Genomic DNA, 12,500 nt, shown 5'->3' on the forward strand with positions numbered 1-12,500 from the left:
ACTTAATGTACGGTCCCGAGGGAAACAGTTAGTTTTGTTTGGCAAATCGCCTGTCAAACGTTTTGTGAAATCCTCTAAGCGACCAGCAAATTATTCTTTCAATCGAAATAGTGACAGGAAGAAGGCAATAAGAGTGGTGATAACTGATAACGACATGAACTGCAATTTAATCTCCATTGTAATGACAACTCACAAGCCGCAAAGTGTATACACGTGGCCACCCGTCCGTCAAGGCCAACTGGAAAAGATGGACTGGACTCTGGACTGGACTCTGGACTGGACTTTGGACTGGACTCTGGACTGGACTCTGGACTGGACTTTATTAAACGAAGTTAACATTTAACCAATAATATAACGATTAACCGTTTCTATTTAATTATTAACCAGCAAGAATGAGAAAGAGAATGGATGTCTTTTTCAAAGGGAACATAAACGAAAAATCTAACAATGCTGCCCAGTAACTTTCAATCAAGTCAAGCTACTATTACGTGAACACTGTGACGACGATATATCTCATGCGTGCGCTGTCTAAAGAATATAAGGGTGCGTTCGATTGACCCTATTCCGGAATAAGAATACGTGGAGTGATGATTTAAAACGGCATGTTTGGTGTTTTGAAGCAACAAGGATAAGAAAGATAAGAAATAGCATTTTAGCAGGTGTTTGACAACTTTGATGTGAATCTCCATCAAAACGAAGGATTTCTAACTTCTGTTTCCACGTATTCCTATTCCGGAATACGTTCAATCGAACCTACCCTAAGGAATGTAGTCCAATTCAATGTATTCGATATGTTAAGCGCGATCGCTTTGCGCACTATTTCTACAATTGAAGCAGCTAGAACTGCAAACTAAGCACTTCAGTTGTTTACAGCGGTAAATTAACGTTACAAACCCCGCCACTTATACGCTTTGCTACGATTGCTTTAACGCTGCGAAGTTTGAAGTCATCACGTGACAGTGTTCACGTAATAGTAGCTTGACTTGATTGAAAGTTACTGGGCAGCATTGTTAGATTTTTCGTTTATGTTCCCTTTGAAAAAGACATCCATTCTCATTCTCATTCTCGCTGGTTAATAATTAAATAGAAACGGTTAATCGTTATATTATTGGTTAAATATTAACTTCGTTTAATAAAGTCCAGTCCAGGGTCCAGTCCAGGGTCCAGTCCAGGGTCCAGTCCAGAGTCCAGTCCAGAGTCCAATCCAGAGTCCAATCTAGATTTTCCAGTTGGCCGTCCGTCAAAGGGTTTGAACTACAATAGGTGGTTTACAATCAATCTCTGGAGACACAGATAGAAATGCTGCAATGTACAACAGCGCTTTGCACTAATGACGTCATGAAAGTATAAGGGACTACTACTCACTTAACTGATTAGAGTGTATTGTGACGTGCTAGTTTTCTACCCCATATGAACCATGTAAGCGTTAGCCCTACTAATAACTCTGTCCAGGGGGGAAATGAAATTATAGACCCCCAACTTGACCGACTCAGACAAACAAAGTTAGGTCTGTAAGAGTCACAAGAGAACAGGGGCACCCAACGTCAATTTTCGGAAAATATCTGTTCGGAAGACCATTTGACATCTAGAATTTTCGGAACATTTGTTGTAAAATTTCTTGCTTGCCTGCCTGTCCTAGGATTTTCGAACATCTAAAACATGGTATAATTGCCCATTTTTAACGGATTTTTAAATACTAAAATACGTTTAACAATGCTATGTTCAAGTGGTTTTGAACTATATTCTCGTTGGGTGCCCCTGAGAGAAATGAGGCGTAATATTCGCTTCATTTTTTTCGGTTTTACAAGCGACGTCGATCGTTTTCTTGGCTCAATTCTCGAGAGAGAACCAGAAGAAAACACAATTGAGCAGCTAGAACGGTGTTTAAAAGTGTAGGAGGTTGAAATTGACGGGCAAACGTGACGACCTTTTTAAACGAGTGAGGGGCTGTATAAGGTCATGTAAACAGTAAAAGTGACCACGCGCTTGATCCGAGCATCGATAATGGCCCTTAGTCTGTCGCGAGAATACAAAAAAAGATTCGATGTTGAAAGGAAATGGTACCCTAGTGCAAGTTCTGTTCCCTATTCTACTCCGTCGGCAGATTGGCATGTTGAAAAAAACGGTTGATAGGCCCTATTATTACGCAACTCCTGCTGGTCGCAAACGGTTGTCTGTTTTGCTCTGACTACGATATCTTTCATGGATTTTTCTTTGCCATATTCTACGCAGTGTGGGTGGTGTGTTAATATTTCTCTTAGATGTGGTTCCCTCGTGAGTGGAGTGGTATTTTGTGACAAAAGTCAGAATTGTGTTACATGTGCGTTTTAATCTCGTGTGTGACCTCTTTTTGTTTGAGAGTCTCAGTTCAGAAAGAAGCCTTTTAACACTGCTCTCTGGGTATCCTCTATTTTTTAGACGTATTTCAAAGTCTCGTGCGTTTTTCAAAACTAGAATGGGAAAAATTTGTTATTCGAAGCGGTCACGGTAATGACGAAACAACAACAATGATATTCAATGTAAGGAGAAATGTAGACTCGGAAAAATATCCGAGTCCCAGATGGGATATGAACCCACGACCCTCCGTGATCTAGTCGGATGCTCTAACCACTGAGCTACTGGAGACTCTATGGTGAGCAAGGGTCAATTTGTGGGTCTCGACTGGAACCGCATCGCGCGGCTACACAGCCAAGTATTGACTAGTATATTTGAAACTCACTAACAGCATCGCGCTGTCACATTAATGCATATCAAGATGCAGCCAACCAACCTCCAAAGTGAGTGTGTTAAAGATGAAACAACATCCCATCTGGGACTCGGATATTTTTCCGAGTCTACATTTCTCCTTACATTGAATATCATTGGTCACGGTAATGCTTTCCCTTTTATGAACCTTCTTGTTGCTCCTTAGTGGACATCAGAAACTTCTGCTGTGGGACCTTTTGTAGAGCACAAATATATGTTTTTCATAATTATGATGATTCCCGCATTCAATCGATTAACCATGGCTTACATTTCTTGACGGCTTACGATGGGTTTGGTAGCAGTATGAAGACTTCCTTTCCTGATTCCTGCAACTCGTTGAGAGATTTCGGCAATTTTTGGTCATTTATCTGGATACTGTGAGTCTGATTTACATCAACAGTGTTTAGTACTAACCATTCTACCTCCTTTTTAGAAACCAACTCCACAGATTTATAAAGTTTTCTTCTTATTCCTTCCTTCACTATCGCTTACCTTTCTGAGTCTACGCGGGGGTCCGCGGGGGGCTCATGTTACAAAGTCTATTTTTAGTAACAGTGCAAAGCGCTATTGCTGGTGGGCGGACAAACACCAACATGGCGGCGATGGATACATGAAGATACATTTTTAAAAAATCCATGAAACAAAACTTAAATCTGATTAAGAAAATAACACAAACAGCGGTGATAAACATTGTATTCCAATGCATTTTTATAAAACTTGTTGTTTCGTATGCTAGTCAACACACATTTTCAAAAGTGACCGTTACAATTTTTAAAAACTATATATATATCGTAAACAATAGGGGTCTGGAACCTAGACTGAGAAAAATGATCTGCAGCAGTACGTGTCTAGACATAATGAAAAGTAATAGCTAAAACAGCAATAACTTCTCACTACTAATTTTGACATTAAGGGAAGGTTTTAGGTCTTGAATGAACAAAGTCTCTTTAATTTTGCAGTGAAAGTCAGTTTTTCCGGACGCTAAAATGTCAAAGTGATCCCATTTAATGTCGTGGCCAGTGGTTTTAACGTGATTAGCAGCGTGATCAGCAACGTGATCGTGGAGACTTCCTTTTGTTTTTCCAATGTAGAATTCATCGCAGTGCCAGCAGACAGCTTTATAGACGACCTTGGACCTCTGAAATCGGTTCAAGCGATCTTTGTATGGAAAAAAGGAGTTGATGCGGCGTGTGCTTTGGAATATGATCTTGAGATTGACGAAAGAGTAGAAATTGTATACGCAGGATTTCAGACGTTTCGTGACTTGGTTACTGTGAAGACCTAAGTAGGGTAACACGATTAAGATACCTTTTTTGGGGACTGTAGCTTGAACAGGGTTATTTGATTTGTTTTTATTTTTGTTCAATACATCGTTAACGTTGAACATGATAACGCCTTGAGGGTAACCATTTTGCAACAGGAGCTTTCTCAGATCTTTAATAGCGGCCTGTAATAAAGATGGCGAGGAGCAAATTCGGAAGCATCGATAGGTGAGAGTGCGGGTGAGGTTGATTTTGTACTTGCGAGGTGTGAATGAATCCCACTTGGTGTAAAGGCCTGTGAATGTCTTCTTCCAGTAGACAGATGTAGAGAAAGTGTTGTCAGGGCAGCGTTTGAGAAGGATGTCTAAAAATGGAATCTTATTGTCTTCTTCGAATTTAAGAGTAAAATTAATGGTATCGTGTCGACTATTTAGAAAACTTAAAAACTCATTAGCATTGTCCTTGCTGTCAAACATGGTGAAGGTGTCATCTACATATCTGAACCAAAGTGAAGGACAGAATCTGCTGTTCATCAACCATCTTTGGGGTCTTATGCATTATATGCATACAGACCCCTAAGTCAGAGGCAAATTTTGTCAGTTTGTCACTTTGAGGACGAGAACACACGTGACAGTCGGCCATTGCTTTTAGTGTTCGTCGTTTGCAAATAAATCTGCGGTCGTTTTCCTTGTTTTGGGGAAATTTTGAAGAGCTTTCCGTCGTAAATTAGTTATAATTGTTCAAGGTATTTGTGTTTCAAAATTAATCTGTCGTGCTGTTTCATATTGGTTTTCTTTCTTTCGTTTCGAAAATTAACTGCACTTTCCTGCCTTGTTTCTTCTTTGTTATTTCATCCAGGTGACATCGCTGAGTGGAGTTTCCACGGCGATATCGATGCGGGAGTTGTTTACTCACGCAAGCCAACATATCTAGACTCGGCTTGTGTTTAGTGCGGATTGCACTGAAGCTAAGACGCTTTCGCAAGCCCACATTCATTGGCTTGAAATCCGTTGCGCGTTGCACCACATACCTCACAAGTATCTCCCAAGCTATCACAAACCAGTATTTATTGGCTTGAAACGTCGGTGTGGGTTACACCCCGAACTGAAAGAGTTATTGTACTCTAAAAAATAGTGGCATTGAATAAGAGTTTTGCACTCTCAAAGAATAGTATTTCGTACTCTTACTGTTGTCTGCAACTAAAAATACCGCAAATACCGGTCAAGGATCGGCTGTCACAACAATTTTGTGAAAGCCAAGGATGCATTTTCACGTGTGCGAGGGCGATTTTGGAATACGATGCTTATGATGTTTTACTTAAATGTGTTTTACTTGCCAATATTAAAACAAGTTGTTGGACTTTACAAGTCGTGTAATTAGGTGATGTTTTGGTTTACACAAATGATGTGCTACAATGTTTATACATCCCATTGCTTATAAGGCAAGCAAATGATGTGGAGGAAAATCCAGGTCCTACAATATTTGATATCATTGATCCAACAACTACTGTGTCCGCTGACTCTAGTCAAGGAAATAAAGCAATCTTTGGTGTGGATGGTGGGAAATACAAGATATTAGTTGGTGGACTAAGTCTACTTTCAACAATATTTTGGTTATTGGAAATAATCTATACACTTCTATAAAATGCTCTGTGTGAACAAATGACTATTTGCTGTTAACTGATGTTCCAGACATGGTTTCAATATTTGATAAAGTGTATTTATTACAATATAGTGTATTAATGCCATTAGTTAACAAACAACAATTGTAATTCTGTTGAGAGTTTGAAATACTCCTAGAGGTGAATTTCTAAGAGACATGTATGGACATATGTTTGATGTCATGAACAAACTTCCAGTAAATGACTCACTATACACCCTTTTAATAAATCTAATATATGCCATTTTCCGCTAATGACGTCGAACTCTTGCTTTCAAATTTTATTTAGAAATGTACAAAGGCCTAAAACTTCTCCGATTTCTTTTTTTTTTGAAACCTTTGTACATTTCTGAATAAATTTTAAAAGCATGAGTTTGACGTCATTAGCGGAAAACGGCATATATTAGACTTATTAAAAGGGTGTATATTGTAATGAATACACTTTATCAAATATTGAAACCATGTCTGGAACATCAGTTATCAACAAATAGTCATTTGTTTGCACAGAACATGTTATAGAACTGTATAGATTATTTCCAATAACCAAAATATTGTTCAAAGTAGAATTAGCCCACAAACTAATATCTTGTATTTGGTGGTATCAGAAACCCATCAGGGTTGAAACGTGTAACGGCCCCTTGTGTGTTGGGAAACAAGCTTCTGAATATTCGATTTGCTAAGTACTATATTTGGAAAAACAAGAGCGAGGGGTTTCCAAATATGGTACTTAGCACTGAAACATTCAACCAATCAGTTCGCACTGAATATTCGGAACCTGTGAACACGCGTTACACGTTTCAACTCTTATGGGTTTCTGGTGGTTTATCATAGCAGTATGTGACATTGCTACACATTGCTTGCCAGCATTCACGCCAAAGATTGCTTCACTTGACTAGAGTGAGCGGACACAGTGGTTGTCGGATCAATGATGTCAAATATTGTAGGACCTAGATTTTCTTCCACATCACCACCTGTATTTTTAGGTATCGCTAATGCTGTGTGTACCATCAATGTTTATTACTGCTACTCCAGTAGATGCTGCTAGTAACACTGTTGGATTCTCAGGAATCATTGGAGCATGTCTATAGGTTTTTGCTACAGTGTGGTAAATTGTTTTAAACAAATGGCTTTTCCCAGCACCACCATCTCCAGTTGTAAACAAATAAACTGGTTCAACATTTTGTGACTTCAGACTGTTGAGGTTCTAGTCCATGAAAGCACCCTGTTGTAAGCTTTAGGTTGCGTTTTTTATTATGTAATGATCTACATGTAACTGATCGACGTAATTGGTCATCAGATATTTCTCTTGGCTGTTTATACATTGTTATTGGTGATGGACTGTGATTTCCAGTAGTTTGGGGATTTGCACCAAGCTCTGAGGGTACTTGTTCATTGAACACCTCATCTAGTGATGATTCATCTTGGAATTCTTGTTGAATTTCAGCATTCTTTTGATCATTTATAAGATCATATGAATGTATAACAGTGTCATGCTTGTTTCTTAGCCAATCTAGTGCTTCTGTTACTGGTAAATAGCTGATAGAGATGATGTATCGAGCAGCAAGAGTTGTCTAAAGTGTGCAAATGGCAATAATAGAAAGTTTAGGGGCAAGTCATCGATGTAAAATTCTGAACAGGTCCTGAAATTTGAAGCATACTTAAGGAACCCATTTCACTGCTGCATTGTTATGGCAAATTTTCAACCAATCATGCATGGTAAAAGTGAGACCGCAGTACCAAATTCTATAAGGGCTGAATGGAGTTAAACTACGCATAAGACCCCACGTACGCATTGCGGACCTATTTTTCTTCAAAGTGGCACATGAAAATGTTAGCCAAAACGGGGCCTAAAGGTGAACCCATGGCTACACCATCAATCTGATCGTAGTAGAGGCCATCAAATATAAAATGACTCTTCTTAGTGGCAAACTGCAAAAGATCTTTCGAAACAGAACGAGGTAATTGCGGAGGATCAGGGAGAGAGTACAATCTGTCTAGACAAATCTGTAATGTTTCATCAAGCGGCACGTTTGTAAAAAGAGAAGTGACATCCAAAGAACACATTATTCCGTTGTTATGTTTGTATGTTTTGGCCCAATCTGCAAAACTAAATGAATCTTTAACCGTGTGTTGGTTGGTGGAAATTGGTTGAAGTATGCCAACGAGGTAGGAAGCAAGATTGTAATTGTAGGTGTTCACAGAGGAAACAATAGGGCGGAAAGGGCATCCAGCCTTGTGAACCTTTGGCAGACCATATAAAACACCAGGAGAAGATCTACCGGGTAGAATCTTGTGGAATGTTACGTCATCAATAATTCCGTCTTTTTTGATTTTGCGAAGATATGCAGAAAGGCTCTCTTCTCTAGATTTAGTTGGATTATGCTTTAATTGTTTGAATTTGGTACCGTCAGAAATCAACTTCTTCATTTTATTAAGATAATCAAGTCTGCTGACGATGACAACGCCGTTTCCTTTGTCTGGTCTCGTAATGATGATACTGTCATCCCTGCGTAAATCACTCAAGGCTGCCCATTCATCCTTGCTGAGAATGTTCTTTTGTTTAGAAAAGTCATAGGAGTAAATGTAACCATAGGAAATATTCTTCAGTTGACTTCTAAGCCGATCTTGGTTTTCGCTGGTTATAGGAAGATTTAATTTAACAAGATCACGATAAAGTAACTCGAAAGAGCATTTGACCTCATATTTGTCAACGTCTTTAGGTGGCAAACAGAAACGTAAACCACGTGCTCGGTCAAGACACGATGGGAATAAAAAACTGACTTTCACTGCAAAATTAAAGAGACTTTGTTCATTCAAGAGCTAAAGCCTTCCCTTAATGTCAATATTAGAAGTTATTGCTGTTTTAGCTATTACTTTTCATTATGTCTAGACACGTACTGCTGCAGATCATTTTTCTCAGTCTAGGTTCCAGACCCCTATTGTTTACGATATATATATAGTTTTTAAAAATTGTAACGGTCACTTTTGAAAATGTGTGTTGACTAGCATACGAAACGTCAAGTTTTATAAAAATGCATTGGAATACAATGTTTATCACCGCTGTTTGTGTTATTTTCTTAATCAGGTTTAAGTTTTGTTTCATGGATTTTTTAAAAATGTATCTTTATGTATTATAAAGAGGGGGGGGGGGGGGGGGGGGACGGTACTCAGTAACATTTTTCGCCAGTGGACAACGGCGTATTTTCGATCGAAAACATTTACATACTGTGACATTTTAAGCCAGTGAACAACGGCGTATTTCCTACCCTAAACATATACATACTGTATCATTTTAAGTCAGTAAACAACGGCGTATTTTCGACCAAAAATATATACATATTGTGACATTTTAAGCCAATATCTAATGGCTTAATTTCCGGTTGGTATATTACTTACTGTAACATTTTAAGCCAGTATCTAGTGGCTTAATTTCTGGTCGGAATAATGGATACTGTAACAGTTTTACGCCAGTGAACAACGGCGTAATCTGGATCCAAAACATACACATACTGTAACATTTTAAGCCAGTAAACAACGGCGCATTTTCGATCGAAAACATATGCATACTGTAACATCAGTAACATTTTAAGCCAGTATCTAATGGCTTAATTTCTGGTCGGTATATTATCGGTGTCTGACATTTGCAGACTGCAGACTGCCTACAAATAACGCTGATAAACATTATTTAAGTCTAAGAACCCGTTTTAAAACGGTTAGCTTTCAATAATTGTGATTTTGGGTTAGTCTGCAGTCTACAGTCTGCTCTGCAGTCTGCAAATGTCAGACGGGTGTCTACAAAACGAAGACCGAAGACCCAAGACCGAAGACCCAAGAACGAAGACCTAAAACGTGCTGAAACGCATTGTTCGGCGCTAAAACAGTAAAATCGATAGGGTCGTCGGTTTGTAGAAATCCCCGCTCAAACTACAAAACGAAGACCCTCGCTAAAAAGCTTTATTTCACGCTAAAACAATCAAATCGAGAGGGTCTTCGTTTTGTAGTTTAAGGGAGGCATTTCTACAAAAGAAGACCCTCTCGATTTTTTTTTTGTTTTAGCGTGAAATAAAGCTTTTTAGTGAGGGTCTTCGTTTTGTAGTTTGAAGGGGGCATTCCTACAAAACGAAGACCCTGTCGATTTTACTGTTTTAACGCCGAACAATGCGTTTCAGCACGTTTTAGGTCTTCGGTTTTGGGTCTTGGGTCTTCGTTTTGTAGACGTCAGACACCGGTATATTATATACTGTAACATTTTAAGCCAGTAAACAACGGTGTATTTCCGACCAAAATTTTATACATACCGTAACATTTTAAGCCAGTAAACAACGGCGTATTTCCTATCCCAAAGATATACATACTGTGACATACAACGGCGTATTTTCTATCGAAAACATATACATACTGTAACATTTTAAGGCAGTATCTAATGGCTTAATTGGTGGTCGGTATATTATATACTGTAACATTTTAAGCCAGTATCTAATGGCTTAATTAGTGGTCGTTATATTTTATGCTGTAACATTTTAAGCCAGTAATCAACGGCATATTTATAGTTACAGTCGGTATATAGTTTGTTAAACCGACCATAGTTAGTGGCTTAAAATGTTACAGTATATAATTATACTGTGAAAACAACATATTAAGCTATTATCTATATGCCCTCGGGAAAACTGAAGAAATACAGCCTTAATTCGTGAATGATATATTAACCGTGATGCGTGATCCTTTAAAATTGTAGTGTGTGAATCGTGATTGTCGTGAACATCGGTCAATCCTAAACGAATACATGTAATTTGTCTGTCAAGATGGTTCGAAATAGGTCTTCTGTCATTGTTATGTAACATACTCAACCATTGTCATGTTCCATACAGGACTTGACGTCTTTGACTCAGTTGTAGTTCACATGAACTGAGATGAGTCGAGATGAGAGACACGTTGAGAGACGACATGTTGTAATCCAGGTCACTGCCTATCAGAGGTTGGTTTTTTCAAAAATGAAATTTTGTAACACGTGTTCACTTGTTCACGAGTGTTCGCCCACCTTGGAAACACACATTACCAGAGATATGTGTGCGCGAAAACAACTATTACGTGAAAGCACATTTTACTGTGACGGCAATCAGGCAATGTGTGCTGCCTCGCTCACGATCGTCCGCGGCATTTTGCCGCGTTTTGAGAAGCTTTCGAGTAAAAACGTTAAAAAAACCCACCCCTTCCGTGGAAATCTCACTAATATAGGAAACTTGTGAAACGCAGAGCGCGGACTGCTATATTTTCGATGGCGGATGCGCATGCCACGACGCGTTGGGTCAGTTTTACGTCAACCGAAATACGTCCGAAAGGTTTCGTGGCCGGCTTTGCGTGATTTCGGAAAGGCTTGGGTTGACACCTAACTCTTAATAACCCCGTGGTTATTTTAGCTGACAGTACTCATTCATTCATTCATTCATTTATTCATTCATTCATTCATTCTTAGATTCACTTATTCTTTCAGCCGTTCATTCATTCATTCATTTCTTTGTTGATGTACAATAAAAGTCGTTGTTGTTTGTGGTGTCGTCAAGCAAAAGAACCAAGTACAGAAACAAAGGTACAAAGTTCCTTTTATCTTTAACATCAGGAGCCTATCAAATGGAGCCTCTATCTTTCATATTGGGCCTCGGAATCAATATTTTCCCAAGTAGAGTTACCATATTTCTACCAATGGCAAATCTCCTTCAAACCCGTATAAAAACCAACAATATACCCACAATTTCTCTATTCGCTCTGACGAAGGGCTAACAATCGAAACGTCAGCTTTCCAAATCCTTCACGCTGGTAATTCCATCTTTATCAACTTGTTTGATGAAACCAAATGTTCCTGTTTCACTCTCCTACTGACGCAAGCACCACAGTTTCTTTAGAACTAGAGATTTGTTATTAATAGAATACCTCTCGTGAGGGTTTCGAGGTTGAAAGCCCAATAAAAACAGAGCTATGACAGAGCTATTGTTTTACGTCACATGACCTAACAAACACATATTATGCTGGATTTTTTTTCGCCTTTCGCCGAGTATGACACTTTTCGCGGGAAAAAGCCGTTCTAAAAATAAATTTACTCTGGCAGGATTGACGCAAGGAATGAATGTATAAAGATGCTCCATTTGATGAACTCCCATTTAATATAATCAGTTAATCTTATGACACAAAAGTGAATCTTACGACACAAAAACTAATTTAATCTAATCCCCTTTAATCTAATCAGATAATCTTACGACACAAAAACTATAAGCGAAACTTATATAAAACAGTCGTGAATTCTGACCAACTCCATCCATATTATCTTTACCTCTTTCCTATGTTGTCTATCTCCTTTGCTTTGTACCACGGAAAGTATAGTGCAAAATGTTGTGCGGTCTCGCACAACAAGTCTTGCAGAGAAAAAGGAACAACCAGCGCGCACAGAAATTTCGACGCTGGAGAAAAAATAAAAGAGCTGAAGCCTGAGGCCGCTTTGACTAAGGCTCGCCTCTTTCAAAATAAATCGGATTTGTTACAATTTTTAGTTTAAAAGACAAATGCTCTTTTATAGTTTGAGAAGACAAGCCATGTATCCTGGAAACAGAGAAGGAAATAAATCCCGAAGAATCCCCTTCATAGCCTACTTGTTTGCTACTTTAATCCTTGAAGGTAATTGCAGTTTTTACCATAATTGCTTGTAATCTCGAAATCTGCTTGGCTAATTTGCCGTTGTCGATAAGAGTCGCGTCAACGTGTCAAGCAACCAATTAGATTGCGAGGAAGTTATAGACAACGCTAGGTCTTTCTTTGTGTCGCGATCTTGGTCAAGCTCTGAAG

The 12,500-nt window shown here is 38.8% G+C and overlaps 1 protein-coding gene across 2 annotated transcripts in view; it reads left to right on the forward strand.

Annotated features, from left to right (window-relative positions):
- The window catches only part of LOC138032205 (uncharacterized), a 51,596-nt gene that overhangs the window by 1,798 nt on the left and 37,298 nt on the right, over positions 1-12,500 (forward strand). For both annotated transcript variants that reach the window (XM_068879822.1, XM_068879823.1), the window contains exons 2-4: positions 3,837-4,035; positions 10,535-10,641; positions 12,235-12,332. In XM_068879822.1, coding sequence (XP_068735923.1) covers positions 10,577-10,641; positions 12,235-12,332 — 163 coding nt within the window. In that variant the 5' untranslated portion in view covers positions 3,837-4,035; positions 10,535-10,576. The remainder of the gene's footprint in view (positions 1-3,836; positions 4,036-10,534; positions 10,642-12,234; positions 12,333-12,500) is intronic.

This window comes from Montipora capricornis, chromosome 14 (genome assembly GCF_036669925.1).
Source record: "Montipora capricornis isolate CH-2021 chromosome 14, ASM3666992v2, whole genome shotgun sequence".
In the NCBI taxonomy this organism is placed as follows: Eukaryota; Metazoa; Cnidaria; class Anthozoa; order Scleractinia; family Acroporidae; genus Montipora; species Montipora capricornis.